Source organism: Sorex araneus, chromosome 6 (assembly GCF_027595985.1).
Source record: "Sorex araneus isolate mSorAra2 chromosome 6, mSorAra2.pri, whole genome shotgun sequence".
Lineage (NCBI taxonomy): Eukaryota > Metazoa > Chordata > Mammalia > Eulipotyphla > Soricidae > Sorex > Sorex araneus.
The window spans coordinates 44,504,529-44,530,565 of NC_073307.1; the positions used below are offsets into that span (position 1 = coordinate 44,504,529).

Here is a 26,037-nt window from a genome sequence, read left to right on the forward strand (position 1 = left end):
TACCATCCTATCTAGAGGCTTTGATGCAGCTGCTATCTCATGCTGAATAAACATGATGTTAAAACATTCTTAGTAGTTTTGTTCTAAAACATCTCTTCCTTCTAAATATCATCCTTTGCAAGTGCTGTGCTTGGCAGAGCTAACTGCCTCTATTTTTCCAATGCCAGAGATGTTTACTGCCTCTCCAAAACAGCAGAATATGTTCCTGCCATTGCTCAATGAAAAGAAACTTCTTTGTCTGGATGTGAAGACAATGGAGAGGTTTGGGTGCTTTTAAGAATGTTCTATTCAGATACAAATATACACGGAGAAATTTGGGACATACATGGAGCCATATGCAAGATGACTGGAATACAATAAGGACTGTTTTTAGCACCTGGCTCTCTAGATTTTGAGTGTTCAGCTCCTTAAAATATGTGCATCCAATTTTAGTTCCTCTAACCCAGTCTCCTCCCAACTCTCAGACAAAACTTCTCATGCTGCAGTTACGGTCAGCTCCCACCTACCACCATATTTGTACATTTGCATAAGTTCAAATAACTCTTTGGTTTAAAACCCAAGTCTAAATTCCTATGGTAGTGGCAGGTACTATCACATGGCTCCAGAGCTCATTCTCTGAGTTTCTAGACTAATCACACCGATGGTGGAGGTCTCTCATGCCAAGACTCCACAAACATATTCCCATTCCCTGGAAATCATCTTTCTCATTCTGCCTCGATCAGTTCTACTTATCTTTCAGATATCAGCTGCAGTAATGTATCTTCAGGGAAAACCTCCTGATCCTCCATTGCCTTACAGTGAACACCCTGTTAAATCATGTTCTCTCCACTACAGTATTTACCACAATTTATATTCATAGAAGAGTAACTTCTTTGTCTCCTATAGGGACAAAACCATATCTACTTTTTAGCACCAGAAAAATCTGCCTAATTACATACAATAGAAATGTTCTTAATATGTTTGCATTTTTTAACTCAATGAATAAAAACATAGCTTCACTTGCAATGGGGTTCACCATCTAATGAATTTTCTCCTAAAATATCCAGGCTTCAGTACCCTGTCTCCCTACATCACAATAGGATTCAGAAGGGCTTCTGTGAGTAAATTTGAAACCATGCCTTTCTTCGCTTTCTTTCATTTCTCCTACCAGTTTTGCAGACACTTGTGAAGATAAAGGCCTTGACCATTTCCGCCCATCTTTTCTCCCTGCTCAATCTGCCAGTGAGAAAGTGATAACTCAGAAAACTAATGGGCCAGTCTCTCTAACCATGGTCATGATTTCACTGCCAGTGATTTTTCTATTAGATTTATAAAATTGAGTCAAAATAAAGGAATTGCCTTGGGGTACAAGAACCAAAGGCAAATAATGAATTCAGAAACACAAATCGGAACAGCACTGACCAGTATATATCAAAACCAAGCACTAGGAAAAGTTGAAAGAAGCAAAGATGAAAATGAAACTTTCTGAGACAGGAACCTGGTGGGAAGAGAAGAAGGGGTCTAAGATTTGCAATCAAAACAGCTTGGCATCACCACTGATAAGACCCCTAGACAAAGAGAGTGTCATAGTAAATGCTTCTATCATCTATTAAATGACCATAGATACATTTTACCCCATGTCTTTGAATCTTAGGATAAGTGTGAAAGGAAGCATTATGAATTCTATTTTACAGCTGGGAAAACAGTCATTCAGAGAATAAGTAATTTTAACTAATATTTGGAACTATGGCTTATCTAATTCTAAGTAAAATTAAAGATGAACCTCAAATAAAGCAACAGTGCTCAATCGGGCTGGAGCAATAGCATAGCGGTTGGGTGTTCGCCTTTCACACGGCCGACCCGAGTTCAATTCCTCCGCCCCTCTCAGAGAGCCCGGCAAGCTACTGAGAGTATCGAGCCCGAGCGGCAGAGCCTGGCAAGCTACCAGTGCGTATTGGATATGCCAAAAACAGTAACAATAAGTCTCTCAATGAGAGACATTACTGGTGCCCGCTTGAACAAATCGATGAGCAATGGGATGACAGTGACAGTGACAGTGCTCAATCAGTATCAATAGGGAAGTGTAGACACCAGCATACAGAATATTTCCATGTCCCAATAACCCATGGAGAGTTCCTAGCACCCAGTGGCTCTTATTAAAAATTGTTTCATGCCCTTTCTATTATCAGTTTCTAAATTCCTCAGTATTTTACTATAAATTTCAGAATTTGGATTACCACTCCAAGTTTCCCATTAGGACACCCAAGAAAGAGAGAAATGCCAAGAATCTACCACTTATTCCCACCCAACACCACCAGGTTGTATTGTATAGTTCTGGCTCTGAGACCCAGCAGGATTAGCTCATTTCCTAGGGACATCTGTATCAGAATGGCACAAAATCTAGACACTTCGGGATTGCTGGCCTAAAACATTTTCTGTCACCATACTGTTTCAAAGTGAAAAGAGCACTGGTTGATATCTGGGGTCTTCCATAATTTAATCATACCATAATGGCAACCAACTCTTACTGAGCTCTCAATTTGTACCGAGTAGCACCAAAATCCTTGTATGAATATTAAACCTCACAGCCAATTCATGGCTACCACAAAGCAGACAAAAGCTCAGAAAAGGTCCATTGAATGCGTATGTAGATGACAATGACCTTGAATCCTCCCCGGAGAGCTATTTGTCTGACAAACATCAGAGGTCTCTACCAAAAGCAACCCCAGCAAGCCTGCATTTCAAAGGAATCCAGCACCGTTCAATCGATCAGTCTCTCCCAGGGTTCTTCTCTCTAGCTTTGACTATCCTGCCCCTGAAGTCAGGACACTGTTTCTTAGAGATTCGGGTTCATAAGAACTGCCTGGAGAGTGTAACAGCTGGGTAAGGAGTCAGATTCAATGGACCCTTCCAGTGCCTTTGCACACGTGATTCTCATGCATAATTCAGGCTAAAACTCTTAGAGTTGTAGCCCTAAGCTTCTCTCTCCTGTACCACATTGTAGTTTCTTAAAATAGGATGAGACTTTGCTTTTTTTTGTTGTTGTTGTTGTTTTGGGTCACCCCTGGTGATCCTCAGGGCTAAATCTTGACTCTGTATTCAGGGATCAGACCTGCTGGGCCACCCGGTGTGCTGGGGATTGACTCCAGGTCAGCCATGTGTGAGACAAGCACTGTACATGCTGTACCATCTCTTTGGCTCCTCTTTGACATCTTTTAAGTTGTCATAAGCCGTACTCTGGCTTCACTTCATATCATAGACATTTTTCATCTTTTTAAGCTGTCGGGCTGGAGTGATAGCCCAGCAGGTAGGGCGTTTGCCTTGCACGTGGCTGACCTGAGTTTGATTCCTCCGCCCCTCCCGGAGAGCCCAGCAAGCTACCCATGGCGTATTCGATATACCAAAAACAGTAACAACAAGTCTCACAATGGAGTTGTTACTGGTGCCCGCTCGAGCAAATCGGTGAGCAACAGGCTGACAGTGATACAGTGATTTAAGCTGCCATAAGTGGAGGACAATGCCAGAAATGTAGGCAGAGTTATAGGGCAGAGGAAAGCCAGGACTCCAGAGTCTGGTCGTCTGGGTGTAGATCCTGATTTACCACACAGCAGCCTTGTGGGTTGAGAATATTTACCGTATCATTCTCTGCCACCTTTCCTCATCAGTAAAATGGGTATAATTAATAATACTTATGATACTTTGTAAGACTATGTGAGCCAACAACAGTAAAATTTTTTAGCACAGAGTCTGGCCTAAATGAGCCTACACTTGATGTTAGCTATGTAGGTGGCAAAAAAAAAAGAAAACCAACAACTAAAACTAAAACTACCTCAGTGGACATTGACACCATTAATGCCTCTGTGTGACTGTTGCTACAGTAAGTATAGTGGGGACACTTCCTATAGTAACAGTTCGGTCCAGCAACAGTCCTGTCTGTTGAATATTCACAGGCATCACATTACGTGTTTTGCCAGCATTTTTCCCACCTTCATGAACATACTTGTATATGTTATTGGAGAAGGAAATACAATGATGTTTGTAACTGAATCACACAATCATGGCGCAGTGGGTTTCAGAGTTCAGACGTTTCTATTAACACCGAGACTTTCTGTAAATGTTCCTCCTTATAACTACTCAGCCAACGTGGACCTACGATGTGCTTACTTCATGCTCGGGGCTGTTCTAGGCAATTGAGAGAGGAAACACAAGACAGGGAGGGCCTCTGCTTTTGTTAGTACTATTGCTGTTGTAGTAGGTCATAGATGTTCACATAGTACATTGTCTCTTTAGTACAGGAGCCCTTTTCTACCTTGGAAGCACCGTTCAACTGCCTCAGGCTTCCCTGAGACTGGCCAGGTGGGGATGGTGGGGCAGAAAGCCCAAGGAACCACTTTTTCCGAACACTGGTTGTCTCTCTCCTTTTCCATCTCTACCCCATTCACACACAAGCCAGGAAGCTGCGAAAGAGCCTTTTTAAATCCTTTGCTTTCTGTTATTCCCCAGCCTACCCTGGAGGATGAAGTACCAAACCATAGACCCACATCACCACCCAGATCTGCTATAAAAGCTGCTGTTGCTTCTGCTGGGCCATTTTGACAAGCCTGCCTTGCACTTCTGCTGAAGGCGCTGGTTACTCCTGTTCCAACACCAATGTGCCCCTTGGTTTGGAGAAATCAACATGCCTTCCATGAACTAGCTCTGCTCTGTAATTCTTTTCACGTCACAAAGCCAGACCAAAATTTCCCGCTGATACCTTCATGTAACTGACAGTCAGTAATGTGAAAAGGCAGGCAGCAAATACATAAATTGATACATAACATGCCACATAAAGATAAGAGCTTTGAAGTCGAAATAAAGCAAGGCCAAAGTAATGGGGGAGTGTGTGTGTGTGTGTGTGTGTGTGTGTGTGTGTGACTTTAGATAGGAAGACCAGAAATGGCTTCTCTGATGAAGAAACATTTGAGTGATGGATGTGATAAGATGTGATTGGATTCTGGATATTTTTAGGAGGTTAAGCCCAGAGGATTTACTATACACTTGGAAGGATAAGAGAAAAAGAAGAAAATCAAGAATGACTCCAAGGCGTTTTGGCCTGAGTAACTAGGAAAATGGAGTTATTTGCTGAACTGGAAAATAGTGCTAAGAAAACTGTTTATCTTAAGAGGAAATTAGGAGTTTGGTTTTGAAAACTCTACTCTGAATCCAATGTAGTGTAGCTAGTTGGATATACAAGTCTTCATTTGAGGTGTAAGGTGAGCCATGAGTTGAATGATGATCTTTAAGACTATAGGACTGAGGAATGATCTAGGAACAGGTTGCATTTGGGGAAGCCTGAGCCCAGGACCTCAGTATTAATAGTTCAGAAAGAGAAGGAAGGAGGAGAAGAAGGAGGACAAATCTTTTGGTTTCAGGCCTGGACCTTAAAGTTGAAAAGATTTTTGTGATGCTACAATCAATTACATAACCATTTAGTTATTTGTTAAGCCACCCACAATTAAAGAAATTAGGGGTTATTTCTTTTACGGCACTTTTTTTTTTGCTTTGCTCTTTTGGGTCACACCTGGTGTTGCACAGGGTTACTCCTAGCTCTGCACTCAGGAATTACTCCTGGCTGTGCTGGGGGACCATATGAGATGCTGAGAATCGAACCCGGGTCAGCCACGTGCAAGGCAAATGCCCTACCCGCTGTGCTATCGTTCCAGCCCCTTTACGGCACTTTTTAAAGGCCACTTTTAAGGCCACTCTTTTAAGGCAGTTTTCTTAAGAGAGGGGCAGAAAATTGGGTGATCATTGAAGAGGGATAGAGAATTATGAAGTAACAATGATATACAGCATGCTGTGGGTTGCCACAACAATCCTGTAAAAAGAAACTACTTGATGATAAGGGAGGACACATGTAAAAGTGAGGGACTGAGGAGGCGTCTGGGGTGGGAATCTAGCTCACAAATGAAGGGCTGGCTGAGAACAAGAACAGTATAGCTACTATATATAAAAATGTAGAATTTGAAGCATAAAACAACTGGAAAAATTTGAAGCATAAAGCAACATTAAAAATGAGATGTGTGTCCCTTAATCCTTATACTGACCCTTTAAGGTGATATAACATTTCTATGATTGAGAGTCATGATTCTTATTTGGGAAAGACTTTAAATGCAGGGTGTGTATGTGAAGACAAAAAGAGCAGTCGGCACAAGCTGGGGGTGGAGGCACATTTGACGTGGGCCTGAAGAGTGGGTTGATGCTAAATTCATGTAAAGGGCTGAGAAGATCATTCTAAAACCATGAGAAATTAAAATCCATGACAGCATAAAATGTAGTGATGCATTCTTAGCAAGCACCGTAGAACCGGGCGCCGTGGCTTCTAATCCTAGTCCTGCACCTAGGAGCTGTGTGACTTAAGATACATTGCTTAACTTCTCTGTGCCTTGTTTTTTCATGTATGAAATGAGAATAACAGTTCCTACCTCATAAGATTATTGTGAGGATAATACATGCATTCATGCCTATAGTCATATATACACACAGCTGAATTGTGAACATATAATAAGCATTGATTGCTTTACCTATTCATGTTGTTATTTGTGACATGAGTTAGAGAGATGTGTATTTTTTCGTGTGTGTGTGTGTGTGTGTGTGTGTGTGTGTGTATAAACTTCTAGCTTTTGGCTTTCCATTGGAAAATACTCTTCAAAATTTTTTTCTCTTCTTAAAGACACATTGTTAACATTGGGCAAGTGCTTTTACAATCCCATCCAATCCTTCATATACAAAACTGTTTATGAGGAACTAGAGTCAGTACAGCAGGCAGGGCACTTGCCTTCCAAACAGCTAACCTGGGTTTAATCCCTGGCACCACCTATGATTTCCCAAGCTGCACCAGGAATTATTCCTGAGTAAAGAGCCAGGAATCTTTTGGACCCAGCTGTGGAGCGAGCACGATGGAGGGGCCCGAGGGAGCGCCCTCGGACCCCAAGCAGCCCACTGAACTAATTCCGGCATGGGACCAGAGACCCCACGGCGTGCTGAAGCAGTGGGACCCGGGCATCCCCCAATTCTTTTAACCTGTCTCTCTCTCAACTCCTCCCTCCTGAGCACAGCGCAGGGGCCGCGGTTTTCCTGAGCGCAAAAGGGAGACGCCGAGCCTCTCTCTAGGTTTCTCCATCTTATGAGCACCATAAAAGGGTAAAAGTTTGTAGTGATGTTATTTCTGGTTGTACTTTCCCTGGACTTTATACAGAAACCCAAAACCGCGCGGCCGCGGCAGCGGCCGCGCGACTTAATGTCATCTTAGTATGAGCAATATGTAATGGTTCCTTTCTAATGGGGCGGACTTTTGTGGGAGATCCTAATAGTAAGTCTGTTGCTGAAATATTGAAGGCAATCAAAGTGGTAGCCATCTCACTAGACTGAACTAAGCTATATCCCCATGCCGGTTGAGAAGAAATTTTCTTCTTTCTCGGGAAGAAACGCGGTGTGTCATCAACTACAGTGTGATGTCCATTAAGCAAGCAGACCTGGTGGCGTGGGAATGGGATATAAGGGGAAAAATTATGTACAAGGAACAGCGGGACGCTGGTGGAATCTCGAGCCGGAGCCGACACCAGCGCAAGACCGTCGGTTCCAGAGACTGCTTGCAGATACTCTACAAGTCTATCAACTAAGCCAGAGCCCCACGCCTGCTGATGACGGGAAATAACCATCCTTTTCGGTTTTTTTCCCTTGTCAGGCAGCGTGGCGATTACTAAAACAGGCGTGAACTCGGTGGCGCGGGGCAAGGGGGAAAAAGAAAAACTATGTAACAAACAGCGGGACTTAATATCTCTATATTCTTAGCAATGGAGAACTATCAAATGCCTCCTTGGCAATAGGACTGCTTTTCTTTTTTGGGGGAAACCCCAACAACGGTAGTGAGTTGTGTATCGAAACATGGAATGTAATCGAAATAAGGCGTAAACGAAGTGAAACATATCATGTGCAAGGGTTGGGACTGGGGAGGTGGGAGGGGGCGGCAGGTATACTGGGGGGGTTGGTGATGGAAGATGGGCACTGGTGAAGTGAAGGGTGTTTGAGAATTGTATAACCGACATAATCCTGAGAACTATGTAACCCTCCTCATGGTGATTCAATAAAATTAAAAAAAAAAAAAGAGCCAGGAATAAACCCTGAGCATTGCTGAGCCCCCCAAAACCAAATAACCAAGAAAACAAATAAGAAGAAATTTCGTTTTTTTTTTTCTTTTTGGGTCACACCTGGCTATGCACAGGGGTCACTCCTGGCTCTGCACTCAGGAACCACCCCTGGCGGGCTCAGGGGACCATAGGGGACACTGGGAATCGAACCCGGGTTGCCCGCATGCAAGGCAAACGCCCTACCCGCTGTGCTATCGCTCCAGCCCCCAGAAGGAATTTCATAAGTGTCTGCTCAGTTCTGTGCTAACTAGGATGCAAACACTGAGGGCAAATATGGCTGCCCCCTATGCCCACACTATTCTGGCCCATTCTGAGACAGACACACGCTAGACTGTTTCAGTCCTATCTGAAGGCAGGGATACCCACAGGCAAATGAACAATATGATGGTAAAAAGCATTTATTTGTGTTTCCGGTGGTCTCCACTACAGTATTGGTCCGTCACTTTACTAATTGTCGCCTGGGCAAGCTTGGGGTATTTCTTGTCAATGATAAGGAGACTAAAAGTATTGCCTACGAGAAACAAAAAGCGATTCCATCTGCACAGTCCCCATCACACAGCCAGGGATCCACAGGACTCATGAGCTGGTGCAGCCTCTCCTCCTTGGTCCTTTTCCTACTATTGCTATGGTTTGTGAGATTCATAGTAACTCCAACAGTGAACTTCACGAGGAAGTCTTCCGAAAAACACTTTATTATTTCTATTAATTTATTTGGTTTGGGGCTACACTCGGCTATGCTGACTGTGCTCAGGGATCATTCCTGGTGAAGCACAGGGACAAATATAATGTCGGTTGCATGTGAGTCAAGTGCCTTAATCCTTATACTATCTCTCCAACCTGAGTTTCAAAGAACGAAGAAAGGTTTGCAGCAGAAAAGCCAGACACACACAATTTAGGGAAAGAAATTGGCATGTGTGCACACACCATCTTTGTTCCTTCAGGAAAATAAGTGCCTGTTTGTATACAAATGCTAGATAATCCAGGAAGGGGGGAAAAATGGCCCTCAAGGGTCAGGTGCCAAACTCAGCTCACCAGAAAATATCAGGCAACATTTCTGCTTTACTCTCTTTCCAAGCCCCGAGGGTCCCTCCTTTCTCTCTGTTCTGTCTGTAATGGGGAAGAGCTGTGATTGGGATTTTTTTGCCCTCTAATCCTAAAACTATTTTGCTGAAAGAATCCTTCTCTATGACAGGGTTGGCGCTAGGTCTCTTAATGAGGTCCACAGAGAAGGCAAAGACAGTCCAATTTTCTTCTCAAAAGTCCCTCCATGGATCAGAATTATTTAGTTGCCTATCTTCCTGTTGTAGCTTCTTCTTTCAAGTTAAAGTAGTACATGGCAATGAAATAAATCTCCATAAGCATCGCTTCAGAAAGCTCCCAAGTCACAATGGGCAGAGCAGGGTGCCTTTAAGTATGACTTAAAATCTTTCACATTCTATAGTGCTTTTACCTTTGCTTCGTCCTAGTGCTTTTATCTACGCCACAGTCTTGGTATTTGTCATAGATTTATTAAATCAACACTTGTCAAGGGTCTGTCCCATACTTGCTATTGTTCCAGTGTGAAAGGTACGTCAGCGAATGGAATTACATGTGAGGCCATGAAGATTTTGGTCTAGCAGGAAGACAGACATTATCTAAGCAGTTATGTCAGTTTATTCCTAATGACGACAGAGCCCTGAAGTAAAGACACCCAGTTCAGCTGAGTGTCAGGGATGGCGTCTCCATTTGAGTTTAGGGGAAAAAAATTTCAAAGGTTGATTCCAGCAAGAGAGAACACTGATGAGCCAAAGAAAGTCATTTGACTAAGACCAGGAAGAGGAATGAGTTTGGGCTCAGACAAGTGAATTAGTCAAGAATTAGAATGGGCAGCACATAACAGGCCCTGGGAGGCCTTTGTAATCTTAAATGGCAGTGTATTTGTGTTTGGATGGTAACGTGAGCAATTTTTAAAAGTTACTTTAAAGGCTGGAGCGACAGTGCAATAGGTAGAGAGCTTGTCTTGCATGCAGGCAACCCGGGTTAGATTCCTGGGCCCCATATGAGCTTATGGTCACTGGCAGGAGTGATCCCTGAGTACTGCTAGACATGAACCCCAAATCAATACTACTACTACTACTACTACTACTACTACTACTACTACTACTACTACTACTACTAAATTTCAATGTATCACTGTATCACTGTCATCCCATTGCTCATCGATTTGCTTGAGTGGGCACAAGTAACATATCCATGTAAGACTTGCTGTTACTGATTTGGCATGTTGAATACACCACAGGTAGCTTGCCAGGCTCTGCCGTGCAGGTGGGATACTTTCGGTAGCTTGCTGGGCCCTGCGAGAGGGGCGGAGGAATCAAACCCGGATTGGCCGCATGCAAGGCAAACGCTCTACTCGCTGTGCTATCGCTCCAACCCATAAATTTCAATGTTATGTGAAAAAAATCTCTAATGGATGAAGAAGCAGACATGGAAGCTAGGAGTTAAGAGAGGGAAGAGAAAATGAGCCAATGTCAGTGACTATGTATTATTAACTTTATTGGTAAATTATGTGTGACTACACATAATTATAAATTATATGTGGCTACACATGTAATGTGCTTAGATAATACCCTGCACTTAATAAGTATAATACAAATGAGTGTGGAAAGGTCGGGCTGCAGCTGAATCTCACCAAAACAATGTTCATGAAAAACGAACTAGTCCCTGACGTTCCATTTTCTCTCAATGGAATGAACATCACCAAATGCAGCAGCTATGTGTACCTGGGTTGAGAACTCAATATGAGGAACGACTTGGCATCAGAACTGTGCAGGAGGAAGAGAGCAGCGTGGAACGCCTTCAAGAGCATTGAAGAAGTGGTTAAGAGGACAATGAACCTCTGGCTCCGGGCACATCTTTTTGACTCCACCATTCTTCCAGCACTAACATATGCCTCAGAGGCCTGGGCCCTATGCAAACAGGATGAGACCGCTATTCAGGTATCCCAAAGAGGAATCAAAAGAGCTATGCTTGGAGTATCATGTTTCACTCAAGTGAGAGAAGGAATCTGGAGTTCCGACCTCCATCAACAATCAAGAATCAGGGACGCTATCTCATTTGCCACGGCAACAAAAATCAGATGGGCCAGACACGTAACGCAATTTAGAGATGACCGCTGGACTAGAGCTTTTACCAACTGGATTCCACAGGATGTCAAAAGACCTCATGGCCGCCCACCTACGAGATGGTCAGACTTCTTTGTCAAAACCCTGAACGAATGGTTTGAGGCTCTTCATGTTCCTGGAGCGAGTAGATACCACTGGGCTTCACTAGCACGTGACAGGGATAAATGGAGATGTTACTGGCACCCGCTCGAGCAAATAAAAAATCAACGGGATGACAAGTAATGACAAGTGACAAGTGATAATACAAATGAAATATTGGTGATGATGGTGGTAATGGTGAAAATTACCTTATAGATGACATTCTGAATGCATTTCTTGTCAAAAATCCTATAGATAATCATTGTCATATTTCACTTCTCTGAGTTTCAGTTTACTGAACGAAAGTTTCAGTTTACTGAAACTTAGAGAAGTGAAATAATGGTGGGTCAACCAGTTGGCATGTGGTAGAGTCTGTGATCTTCCTGTGTTGTGAAAACAATGTTGAGACAAATCTGTGAAAATGACACAAGTCTTATAAACAGAATTCTCCCATTCCCTATGCAGCCCAGGCATTGTTTAAAATATTCTAGAATTTCTTAAAGGGAGCCTTTGTGTCATTTTCATTTTTTATAGGGATATACAAGTTGTTTATTCTCATTTTTGAAATTAAAGCATAAAGCTCACATCCATCATGCAATAACTAACAGTATAAGAAGAAAACATAAACTCAGATTAATTTTTTATATATGAACCTTCTTTCACAAAGTGTAAGCGTAACTAGTTACTACTGATGACACATGATGAAAACTACTCCTTTTCTTATCTTTGTGGTAAATACAGCAAACTTGGATTTCATGGGGGTCTGTAATTCAAAAGCAGACCTTACTTATCACGTACCAACCTCTATGAATAACTTTAATTATTACATGAATTCTTAACATCCTTCAAATAATGGAATGAGTCTTTGTCCATTTAATAGATAAAACTGGACATAGGGCAATTCAGCAAGACCATATGTGCTTAGTACCTAAATGCCTCTGTGATTCTTCCTTGATGTTAAGGTTTGACAGAAGTCAATATTCTAGCTCCTTGCCTTTGTCTGACTTACAATGAACTAAAAGATATTCTTCCCATCTGAACACCAAAGTCTGTTGTGAGTCAACTAGTGAGAGACTGTTTTGACATGAACAAACTGAAATTTCCACTTGGGGGGAAGTACTAAGTTTGATTTAAAAAGTAGTTCAAGAAGGATGTCTTGCTACATGACGTTTTGTCTATACAAGGTGTTTTTTATTAATAAACAAAACAGCAATTGAATAGTCCAAGTGTTTGTCATCTTAAACTCTAAGCTTGAGGGAGAAAATGGGGGACTCAGCAGGAATAGAAGAAGCATCTAAGAGCTTTTTAGGTGGCCTCAGTCTTTTGTATTTGGGAAGTCCTCTAGAACTGTCTACTTATGACATCCTCAGTCCTCTGATATATATATATATATATATATATGTATATATGTACATATATATGTGTGTGCATATACAGACTTAAGTATATGTTAATATATATACTAAGTTTCTACATAAGAGATGAGATATTATCATTGAACCATCCTATTTACCAACCCATAACATTTTTAGAGCAATTATCCAACTGAGAAAAAAATTAAGAAAATATCAATTCCAATGAAAAATACCATTTCTTATTCTCAGTGAAGGGTGATTCCAAACTTATCACTTTTCCAGAAGGTATGGATGAAGTCACCTTAAACTTATCTGATGGCATGTATAATAATGCTGCTCTTATTTTCTATGTACTGCCCCAACTGCCGGCTCCGAGTTTGAGAAAGTGGTGGTTTTCTAGACCAGGCTTCTCACCTGCTCCATTCCAGAAGAGTGTGGCTGGACCCACGGTGGGACACAGCAACTCACCCTCCTGAGCTCTCTTCAATCAAGGGCTGCTTTCAGGACAAGGTGGAAAATCAGTCAGCCAATTGCTTTTCTTGAAATTTCTCTTTTACAGAGATCAAAAGAAAGAAGCCAATCACACATAGTAAGTAAATGCACAGCCAGCAAGTGACTAAACCTCTGCAGTGCTTGAAAGGTGCATGGCTAAAATGTTTACACTGTGTGCACACGCATACAACACACATACACACAGGCAGACACACACAGGCACACACACACACACACTCACACTCACACACACACACACACACACACACATACATCCTGCTAGTTAGATAGTGGCAGAGGAGGGAACTCAAAAGACCAGGAAGTGGAGTCTGTTTATACAAGGCTCAACACACCCTGACTTTACAGCATTAACTTAGGAATCCCCGCTAACCACATATTCAGCAAGTGCTTAAGTCAACTGACTCCTCTTGCTCTGCAACCCAAGTACACAGACTTGGAGCAGTCCAAAGCAGCAACTGACTCTCCCCAGTCAGGAAGTAAGCAAATTCTATTTTGCTAATTGTGTTCTTGGGCAGGCACCAAGTTAATAAACAGACAGCGACAAAACAGCTTGGATAAATGTATGGGCAGCACCTATGGAACATTGTCCCCCCCACCCCCCCAACATTAGTTCCAATGACTTGTTTGCATGTGAAGTAAAACAAGTGACACAGGCAAAATATTTCGGATTTTTCCTCCCTAAGCAGCCATATAGCAGCTTTAAGATCCCCTTTGCAATATAATCCTGCTTTTCAGAAAAAAATCCTGCCCTTCCCTCTACAAGACAGACAGATTTCCACAGCAGATCTAAGACTCTCAGATATAAGCTTTTGCCAGGAATGACAGTCATCAAGTAGCTACAGAAAGCAGAGACTGTGGGGAGACATCTAACAGCCCACTTCTTCCCACCCACCCAGACACTCTCCCTCTCTGGTCTGTACCTTCCGTGTGGCAGCTGGAAGAGAGGATGGTATTCGGAGGTCTGAAGATGTAAGGCAGGTAACGAGAGAAGCATTTCATCTTCCAGAAAAAATACAACATAAAAATCTAAAATAAAAACCAGTCTCCTGAATCCATAAGGATTCTCTCGGCCTTCAAAGCTAGCTACATCACCAATATGTTTATGTAGGTTCTCTCCCAGATCTGCAAAGCTGGGGAGCCTGAGAAATAACTGGAGATGGGTCCCATTTTGCCATCAGCGCCAGGAAGCACTGCCTTACATTTCTGCATGCAGCTCAAACTCAGAAGCCCCGAGCCAGCCGGGATATAGCCTCTTCATTGGCTGCAGCTCCTTCGAGCAGGATTTGCTGAGTAAGTCAGTCCTGCCTGTAAACACACGCTGAATGCCCTGCCTGAAACCTCTACCTTTTCCCGTGTGGTCAGTTTCTCCTTTAGCAATAGAAATCCAGTGGGATAGAGCAGCAGTGAGGATAAGTGACCATCTCTTATTTAGCTGAAAGATCAGATGAAACAAAGACAGCATAGTGTTCCGCCCTGGAGAGAGATGGCTGTTAAAAGGAGCCACCCGCAATGCCATGGGTCTCAGGAATATTAAAGTACAGTGCAATGAAATGGGTCTCTGTCCTGGCTTCATCTAGATTTGGTTCTATTTTTTTTTCCTAATACGAAAGCCCAAACAATAGCACCATTTATCATTTAGGTGAAGCCACAAGCTGGGCTGAGTAGTCGGTGACAGAGGGCTAATACAGACAGATTCTGTGCTTTGCTATGGCTTTTTTCCCCCTGCCAGCACTAAGATCAAGGCAACTACTGAGTTGTAAGTTATTTGCTGTACAGATTTAAAGCCACAACACAAGAGCAGAGTTTCAGCCCAAGGGGATCGACCTTTTCCCTAACCACAGATCCTGATGGCATAGGAAAATATGGAAATGGAAAATGTGGAATAAAGTAAGTTAATTCAAGGATGATATAACTTGGCAAAAAAAAATCTCAGATTTTGGATGAGGGGGGAAGGCGAATGAGAGAGAAAGGGTGGGGGAAGGTTCAGGGATAGGATAGGAGCAGAGACTGGGGCAGAGAATGGGACAGGAAGGTGGACTGGGAACAGCTTCTTTCATTTTGACCATGAAATAATGACTTTGGCAGTCTTGTCACTGTAGCATCAATTTGGGATTTTTAAGTTCTGTTAAAGACAGTATTGTATACGATGAAGAGAAAGAGCGAAGAAGGTCCATTGTGCTACATATGGAGGCACAAGGAAATGAGTCAAATGATCTGTAAAAGAAAACCAATACTTCCCTAGTGGGAATTTTAAAAGTAAGATTCAATATAAACATGTGCATTATATACAATAGAATAATGTTTATGCTTTTATGGGCTCTTCTTTTAATGCACTTAGCACTGGAGAAGTATGTTGGTTTGCCCAATAAAGCAAAGACTCAGAGCTGTTATTATTATCATGTTAATTCTATCCTATAATTAAGCTGACTGTTGGTTCCACCAATATGATCCCTCTCAGTTTTCTGGACCATTGACCACTGTGATCACCAACGACTAGGTCTTTGATAATCTCTTAACCATTGTTTCCTCAGACCCAGAAACCTGCCAAGGATGGATCATCCCAAGTAGTGTGTTATTTAAGTCTTAGATGGTTTGTATGCGCAGGTAATATTATCCAGAAGTATCCTCCTAAGATACCTCACACCTCTGATCAGTAGTAAGCAGACAGGAAGGAATGTGGGCTTCTAACCCAAGTTTCAATCATGGTGCATTCATTTGCCTACTGGGTAGATATGAATAAATATTTTATACCTTAGCTTCTGGGCTGGAGCGATAGCACAGCTGTTGGGCATTCGCCTTTCACGCGGCTGACCTGTGTTCAATTCCTCCGCCCCTCTGGGAGAGCCCGGCAAGCTACTGAGAGTATGGAGCCCACACGGCAGAGCCTGGCAAGCTACCCGTGCATGTTGGATATGCCAAAAACAGTAGCAAGAAGTCTCTCAATGAGAGATGTTACTGGTGCCCGCTCGAGCAAATCAATGAGCAACGGGATGACAGTGACAGTGACCTTAGTTTCTACATTTGTAAAAGGGAGGAAGATTTTCCTTGAGTTTTTAATGACATGAGACAAAACACACACACACACACACACACACACAGAGCATCTGGCACATTACAGGCACTTGATAAGCTGTCACTCCCCAGCTCACGCTGCAGTTGCTGGCCCTCCCAGTGCTGCCGTGGCTCTACACCAAGCCCACAGCTGTCCAACTGTGCCTGGGATTAAGCAGCTGGTCTGCAGATAGAGAGCCAGGGCCTGAGCTCGCCTTGCATAGTGGCTTACATTGTGATACTGGACAACTTAGTTAGCCTCTCTAAGACTCATTACGTATCTGAGAATAAGAAGATACTGTGAGGGCAAATAGAATGGTGGTTCTAAACCAATCAGAACTGTGCCAAGCACAGTATAAGCACTTCACATGTTCGACTTTTGTGGCAGCAGTGGAGCCCTCCATCAGAGTTCTTGTCTTGACAGTGAAATGTCGTGATAATAAGCAACTGTGACGGGGTGATATCAATGTCTAATGGAGAGTATATCAAATGTCTCATTCATTTTTTTTTAATCTTCAGCATTTCACTTAGGGCCTGCTATCAATTTGGTGCTCAAAAAATATTAACTTGGGGCTGGAGAGATAGTACAGGGGTTAAGGCACCTGCCTGACACACAGCCAATCCTGGTTTGATCCCACTCAGCATCTGGTCTCCCAGCACTACAAGGTGTGACTCTGAGTATACCAAGTGCCTAGTAGTAACTCAGAAAGCATTTAGTACTGTTTATTAAAAATTTAAGTATGCAAAGTTGAAACATGCTTACTCATGAAATCCCTAGTATCTTTGGATAATAAATTCAGCCTTCGAGAAATGCTTAATATTTTCCCCTTGTGTTATGAAGAAGCACCACAAAAAATATATCTATGAGAGTGTTGTTCCAATCTTTTATTCATTCCCTTACACAACTAATATTTTGGGGTTTTTTATGCTTGTTGTGGTTCTCTAGTTGGGGATTTTTGTTCAGGGGCCATATCTGGTGGTGCTTAGGACTCACACCTGGCTCTGTGCTCAGAGATCATGATGATGCTGTCCAAAATTAACTCGAAAGAATTAAATACACATACACACACAACTGCACTATTTCCATGAGAGAAACAAAAGAACAGCGAGGCCAGTGCCCAGTTCCAAATGGGTCACTTCAAACCAGTTAGTATCCCTTGATCTCAGTTGAAAACAACTTTTCTGATCCAAATTTAAAATGATTGGTTTCGTGCAAGGCCTCTGTATCCTATCTACCCATATCTCATATGCAGACTGGCAGGGGACAGAAAGAACAAATCTGACATTTCCTTGCACAAGTGATTCTGGTACTTGGCGGTGGGGGGGGGGGGTTGTGGTTTTTATGTTTTTGATTTTTTAAGCCACACCCAACGGTGCTTGGGATATACTCTTAATTCTGTCATCAGTGATCACTCCTGATGTGTTGGGATAGAACTTGGGTCTGCTGTATGTATAGCAAGTGCCTTTTCTTCTAGATGATCTCTCCATCTCCTTGGACAAGTGATTCTGATACAAGTGGTTTGTGCCTGCCCCATTTGAAATGTTTCAGTGTGATTTCATCTCACGTTACCCTCTGTGATTCTCTCAACAACCTCATTTTACAGAAGAGGAAACAGACTGATAAACAATAATAATTTATGTACAGACAAAAAACTACCCATCCCCACCCACACCCCATGTCAGTGTTTTTATACCAGGATCACTTGAGTTTGTGAAGAAAGCATCATTCACAGCCCTCTAGCCATTGGAGGTAAATGAGGAAAGAACAGGTTTAGCAATCCACATGGTTTTTACTTTTAAGTTGAGAGTCTGGTATTGGATTTATTTAATTTGGGAGTAAGGCTTAAAATATTTGGGAGTATTCAATTTAATGCATTGGCTTGAGTAGTTGAGGTAACAATGTATTCTAAATGCCTTTATTGTAAATCACCATTTTAATCCAACAAATGGCTGAGTGATGAAGATCCAGAATAGATGACTGGTGTAAGAGATGGTAAATATGCCAGGCCCTGGGTTAAATTCTGGTACATAGCACAGTTGGATGTGGGCCCTTCAATAATGAAAACAACAACCACAACAAAATAAAAACAAAAATAGAGTATATATTGGGGGGGATAGTAACTAATAAGTGATTATAATATTACACCATGGGGCCTATGACGATGAGGAGATTATCTGGATGAGGAGATAATCCTGGATGAGCCACCCTCCAGAACTCAAGGCTGCTCCTCCCAGAAGGGAGCATAAAATGAATCCCCCAGAATCATGGTGCCACACTCCAGGCCCGGAGTCCCAGAGGGGGGCAGGTGAGAGCCCTCCCTGCCCCAAGAGGCCCAACCCCAGCAGTCAACCTCCACTACCCCACCGCTGCCATGCTCCAGGCCACTTTCTACACGCTCGGGCCAAGCCTCACATTCCTGGACTGCATGGCCACAATGTGGCCACGTGACACATCAACATAAAAGGAAATATACATATATGCCTCCTGGAGAGCCAGGCAAGCTACCAAGAGTATCCTGCCCCGCATGGAAGAGCCTGGCAAGCTCTCTATAGCATATTCGATATGCCAAATACAGTAACAATGACAGGTCTCATTCCCCTGACCTGAAAAGAGCCTCCAATCATTGGAAAAAATGAGTAAGGAGAGGCTGCTAAAATCTCAGGGCTGGAATGAATGGAGACGTTACTGGCACCTGCTCAAGTAAATCGATGAACAACAGGATAACAGTGATACAGTGATACAGGGACTATGACAGAAAAGAGAAGTTCAAAAAGTTTCTTTGAGGGTAGAATCTCACTATTTTAATGATAGCCATTCATGCTTTTGCTTTAGGTGTCATTTACCAAAAGCTCCTGCAAAGAAAGTGATCATCTTACTGGAAGAAATAGCAAATGGTTCATTAGTAGTCATTCCCTCCACACATGCATCTAAACTTTGAGTTACCTGCAGTCATCACAGAAGACATCAGGGTCACTGGGAACAAAAGGCATGATGTGAAGGGGAGTTTCTAAGGCAAAGGCTGGAAGGGCAACTCTCAGAGCAGAAAGAGATCTCTGAAAAGGAAACCAGGAGGCTAGGAAGAGGGAAAGATAACGGTGACCCACTTTAGGTGCCATGCAAGAAGGCTCCTGGTGTCTTAACCAGCTAAATGGCTTATGTGTTTATTTGTGAGCTGAGACCAGACATAAGAAATTCATCCCCTAATGACTTTTGCAAGTCAAGTTCTGACATCATATGAGAAAACAAAATAATAAATTGGGGGCTTCTTCAAAAACAGATGACTGGTTAAAGAAACTTTGGTACATCTACACAATGGAATACTATGCAGCTGTTAAAAAGATGAAGTCATGAAATTTGCATATAAGTGGATCAACATGGAAAGTGTCATGTTAAGTGAAATGAGTCAGAAAGAGAGAGACAGACATAGAAAGATCACACTCATCTGTGGAATATAAAATAACAGAGTGGGAGACTAATACTCAAGAGTAGTAGAGATAAGGACCAGGAGGTCTTCCCCACAGCTTGGAAACTGGCCTCTCATGCTGGGGGAAAAGGCAGCACAGAGAGAGAAGGGAACACCAAGTAGAGGATGTTGGGAGGACCCATTTGGGTTGGAAGATGTGAACAGAAAGTAGACTATAGACCGAACATGAAGGCCACTCAATACCTCTATTGCGAACTACAATACCCAAAAGGAGAGAGAACAGAGACAGGGTGGGGTGGTAGGGGTTGGGGTAGGGGTGGTGGAAGGGATACTGGGATTATTGGTGGTGGTGAATGGGCACTGGTGGAGGGATGGATAAATGATCACTGTATGAGTGAAATGCAAGCACAAAAGTTCATAAGTTTGTAACTGTACATCACAGTGATTCTCTAATAAAAAATTTTTAAAAAATGGGGGCTTCTTGAGTTCTGCACCATGGAGTAGGCTGCTCTCAACTTTCATTTCAGTAGCTTCCTGGGAGCTCAAAACCTGAGAGGTCAGACTTGAGTCTGCAGAGTCCCCCTTTGCAAGCAAACCTGGGGCTAAGAGACATGGATTCTCCCAACAGCCTCTGCTACTACTCTTGTCTTCTCTCATTGAAGCCCAGGTCATAGGGAGAAAAATCACTGATAATTCTGTTTTAGCACTACTTTCCTAGGGAAAAAAGTTACATCATTTTAATTTTTCATTTTGCTAGGACAAAGAAATCTCAAGATAGGGAAATGAGCTTATCTCGGATTAGTTAGGATGAAACTGCTCAGGTTTTCACTCTCAAGTCATAACAAAACAAATTCTTATTCATTCTTCAAAACTGAAATAAAATGTTACATATTCAGGGAGTGGTTACTTAATGTCCCAAACCAGGTAAAATCTATAGCAGTATCTATAGCCCTGCTATAGATTCAGAAATATGCACCCTTTCAATACACTCATTCATTATTGAGCATCTATATCAAGCATCAACTTATGCTGGGGTTGGGGTGGTACAAAAGAAATCAACAGTAAATAAAACAAGCCCTGCTCTCTTCTCAAGTACAGTTATTCTTCCTAAAATTCAGGACTGAGGGGAGGTTACCTGAGAGCACTCATTAAAGCACAGCAGGAGGTCCTTGAATAATGTCATTTTGTTATACTGTGTGTCTAGCTTGGACCATGGTCTCTGTGGCTCTTTCGTGTTTTATGTCCCAATGTCTTTCTTTCCTTCCTTTTCCCAATGATTTGACTGTAGGATAATAGACATCCCAATGTGTGTGTGTGTATTTGTGTTTGTGTTTGTGTGTATGTGTGGCATGAAATGGAGATGAGATGAGAGATAAGAAGAAAAAAGACATGACATTGCAGGGAATGTTGCCGATTACCATGGGTTTCTGCTTTGTCTCTTATCCTGGGATAGGCAACACAGCTACCCAGATCCCTGACCTGGTTTAAGAGGTCTGGAAAATAAACAGATGAATACAAATTTTTGTTTAATATTAGAAGTGTCTGGGGCTTTATTTAGAAATTTGGTGAAACTTTTATAACTAAAACCAAAAACATGCCATAGACCAAATTCTTTTCATCTCTCTCTCTCTCTCTCTATATATATATATATATATTATATCACTGTATCACTGTCATCCATTGTTCATCGATTTGCTCGAGCAGGCACCAGTAACGTCTCCATTCGTCCCAGCCTGAGATTTTTAGCAGCCTCTCCTTATTCGTCTTTTCCAATAATTGGAGGCTCTTTCATGGTCAGGGGAATGAGACCTGTTATTGTTACTGTATTTGGCATATTGAATATACCACAGAGAGTTTGCCAGGCTCTTCCTGTGCGGGCAGGATACTCTCGGCAGCTTGCCGGGCTCTTCGAGAGGGATGGAGAAATGTATATCAGAGAATACAAGCAAGTATGTTAAAACCAAACACATGTGTGCTGCTTTAGGCACATCAGTGGGCTAGACTGCCACACGCTTCCGGAAGCTTTGTTTTATATAGTCTCTGGATCTTAGCTGTTGATGGGATTTTATATATATATATATGTATATATATGCATATATATATCAACTAGCCCATAATTGAACTGGTGTTATTAAGCATGGTTTCACTTAGCTCACAGTTTCCAAGTAGCTATCCACATTGTTAAATGAAGACTTATTGTACTTAGAATTCTGCATGACAGCAAGTAAATGCTATTCAATTACTTTGATAATTGTTGAGTATCTAACTCCCCTGACTGGACTCTAAATGGGCAGAAGGGCAGAACTTAGAATTTGTCTGATGAGTCATGAGTGTAGGACTTAATTTTTTTTAATGACAGTGACAGTAGGACTTAATAATAAGTGCTTAATAATAATTCGAGAAGCAGATGTTGGATTGAACTGTTGGGCTGAACAAGAAGAGTTCTAAAAGAATTTTAATTCCTTGCCATCCCCGCTCCTTCACCTCCATTCACCAACCCCACCTTGCACCCCCTGTGGGTAAAATTCACAACTTGGTATATTCTTATCTGGAAGAAAGAGGAACCTCTCTTCCGTTAGCTCATTCATACAGTCATACAATATCATACATTTAGTAATTATTAAATGCTAGATACTGGAGATACAACCCTAAGTAATAAGAGTAAGGAATAAGGTTTAATTCATTGAGTTTATAGTCCAAAAGAAGGAGACAAACAACAAATAAGAACAGATTGCAAAAACGAAGTCATTTCAGATGGTAAAGAGTAGACTACAGAAAATGAAATTTGGCATAATAGAGTGGTGATGGTCTAGTTTGAATAGTCATTGAGGTCTTCTTGTAGGAAGTGACATTTCAGTTGTAGCCTGACAGACAAATTCCTGACAAAGAATTCATATAGATCGACATCTATCTTACTGCAGGTGGCAACTAGAACCACTGAAATTTCCTCTTGTAGTTTATTTAATAATTTAGAGCAGTAAACATTGACTAATGTTTCTCTGCTTTACCACAAGGTTGGCAGAGGCTCAATCATGTTGTCCTGCTCACTCTTGTCCCTCCCCCCACCCCCGTGAGAGTGAGCAGAGCTTAGATTCAGATTTGAGGTGGCAATCAGAACTGACAGCCCCTCCATGTCTCTGGGCAGGAAACTAAGCAGGTATAAGGTGGACAGTTAAGGAAAAAATTAAAGAAAACTTTGAAGATGGAAGAGAGTAAAAGTAGTATTATTTTATGTGTTTATAAATGGGCTAGAGCGATAGCACAGCAGGTAGGGCATTTGCCTTGCACACGGCTGACCCAGGTTCGATTCCTCCGCCCCTCTCAGAAAGCCCAGCAAGCTACCGAGAGTATCTTGCCCTCACGGTAGAGCCTGGCAAGCTACCCGTGGCATATTTGATATGCCAAAAAGAGTAACAACAAGTCTCACAATGGAGACATTACTGATACCCGTTCAAGCAAATTGATGAACAACGGGATGACAGTGACAGTGACAGTGACAGTTTATAAATGAGGACATTGGGATTAAACTGGTGAAGGGACTGAATATCAGTCAATAGAACACTGTATGCCTGAAATGCTATCATGAATAACTTTGTGATTCACAGTTGCTCAATGAAAAATAAAAGTAAGATGAAATAATTTGCCAATTGAAGCTTAAATTCCAGAGAAGTCTCCTCATCCACTGTGGACTATTAGGAGTCTACACTGCTGCCCTCAGTGAGAGGATTCTGACCTCTACAGTGCAGTGCAGAGCACCTAGAATTAGCCTGGACCTCTGCTCCCATTCAGAGCTCATGGACATTTGAACTGGACAGTCAAGTTCACTCTATTTTAAAGAAAAGTTTTGCTTATGGTGAGCATACTCATGTGGGTGGAAAACTAACCAAATCCACATATCCACCCATCAATGTTTCTAGATATCCAATACACATTGGAGATTGACTATTTCCAATACCTGTCACCAAGAACTGTGGGGTTAGAGGAATGCAAAAGACACAGAGTAAGTAGAGGAGTCAAAAATAAAAAAGACCTGAAATGAAACTGTAGTACAAATTAGAGAAGGGCCGTAAGATAGTAACAGAGTTCAGACCAGGAAGCACTCGAACCTCTAGGACATTAGATCAGATTCAAGAGGACTTCCTGGAAGCCATAGCATTTGAGATAGATTTTGAAGGACAGGAAGAATTTGAATCTATAAACATCTGAGTGGGAAGAATATCCATTTAAGGAACAGGGTGGCATACCCCAACTGTCAAGGTTTACTCCTGGATCTGTGCTCAGGAATCACTCCTGGTGGTGCTTGGGAGATTATACATGATACCAGAGATTAGTTATGCATAGCTCTAGTTCTTCATCTCACTTTCTCACCGGTGTGTAAGTCCTATGAAACTTTTTAAAATATCCACATATTGAAAAAATGGCAGTTCTATTTTATAAATGATCATTTAAATTTAAAGGAAACCCAACAACTAGGTTTGCTGATGGAAATTTGAACTTTCCATTAAAGATCATTCTTACCACTAGAATGAATTTTCTTTTCCACCATACTATGTCCTAGCACTAAGAATACTCTTAAGGGGGACTGCAGTGATAGTACAGTGGGTAAGGCCTTTGCCTTGCATGCAGCCAACCCGGGTCCGATTCCCAGCATCCCATATGGTCCCCCAAGCACCGCCAGGAGTAATTCCTGAGTGAAAAGCCAGGAATAACCCCTGTGCATTGCCGCATGTGACCCAAAAAGAAAAAAAAAAGAAGAAGAATACTCTTAAGGGAAGCATATGAAGTAATAAGCAATAATACCTTATCCGATCTTTTACTGCTAATTGATAAAGATATTTTTCTTACATTTATTTTTTTCTCTGTAGCTAATCAAACCTCAAATCTAATCTTGCTTCTATTTATTCCAAATTAATGGAACAAATTAAAATTCTATCTGAGGACTGGCTTTGATTCCTGGCTAAAAGCAAAAATAAAACTACATTTTAAGTATATAAGGTCAATTCCAACTATATTTGGGCTATATGGTAATTAGCTTTCATTGGAAAATAATGGACTTCAGCCGCCCTCCTTGGATCTGGACAAAGAACAGCTCTGTTCTTCAGCAGAAGCCTCAAAGCCTCTACAAGAAAGCATTCCAAAGGAAATGCAGAATGAGTTTCCAGTTTCTCCAAAGGTCTCAGCTGCCTTCTTCCTGCACATCTAGGATTTTAATTGCATGAAAAATGTGGAAAGGAATCAACAAACTGAGCTGATAATGCTGTGTCTTCTAAGGATTTCTTAGATGATCTACTTTGGGTTTCTCCTCAGCACCAGGTTGCACTATTTCCTTCTGAACAGAGGGAAACCCTGAGGGTTTTACAACCCAGAACATGAGTTCATGTGGCAACACCTTAGTTTTTTATCTCTTAGGCCACTTTTTAAACACATAAGGCCTGGGAGTGACCAAATTTAATGTCTTCTCTGGAAAAAAAATTATAACCCAAGTTTTCTCTTGATTCTCAAAAGACGTAGAGTCTTTCTTACTAAAGAGGGAGAAGGGGACAATGTTCTGCCTCTTGTTCTTGCTTTGTTTTGGTTTAGAGCCAAATCCAGGGGTGCTCAGGGATCACTCCTGGCAGGCTCAGGAGACCAGGTCAAGTGCATGCAAAGCAAGGACCTACTGCCTGGACTATCCTTTGTCCTCTCCACCAATTTATTTTTCCTGAGATAAGGTGCAAGATTTGCTCATTCAGCAAGTCATCAGTATGATGCTCGAGGCATATGACAGCCTGCAGAAGAGTTCTCTTTGGACTGCAAAAGATTTTATTTTTAATACAGATTCTGCCCCTCTAAACAAGGCAATATACTCTTTAGTGTCTTTCACTCTGGAGAGGTCCCGTACTAATGTTCCTCTCTGTTGCTTAGACTGTGCACTTTGCTTGACAGCAGGATGCCTTGGCCTGAGCACCATCGACATAGATTAGCTGGGAAGAGGTGGAGGGCTGGTCCTTCCTGGGAGATGGAAATCTTTAGCAGCATACCTGGATTCCACCCACTGGATGATGGTAGCACTACTCTTACTCCATTTCATGAGTTTTTGACAAATATTTTGTCCAGTATCACTAATGTACCATGGAAGAATGCATCACTGAGAGCAATATGGTGTCAGTGACCAGGGTTGGAATGATGGTTTCATGATCATTCCATGTAATCATCAGCATAATAAGAGTAATACTTGGTTATAAGTAAGGCAGACTAAATTCTAAAGAATTCTGCATAGCTCTATTTCTTCATCTCACTTTCT

At 42.0% G+C, this 26,037-nt stretch overlaps 1 protein-coding gene across 2 annotated transcripts in view; it reads right to left on the bottom strand.

Moving 5' to 3' along the window:
• PPP2R2B (protein phosphatase 2 regulatory subunit Bbeta) overlaps nt 1-14,500 on the bottom strand; it is a 467,657-nt gene extending 453,157 nt beyond the window's left edge. The window contains exon 1 of one of the 2 annotated variants that reach the window (XM_055141210.1): nt 14,199-14,500. In XM_055141210.1, the coding sequence (XP_054997185.1) occupies nt 14,199-14,272 (74 nt within the window). In that variant the 5' untranslated portion in view covers nt 14,273-14,500. The remainder of the gene's footprint in view (nt 1-14,198) is intronic. The other variant, XM_055141211.1, reaches the window with a different exon arrangement.
• Between the last annotated feature and the right edge of the window lie 11,537 nt (nt 14,501-26,037).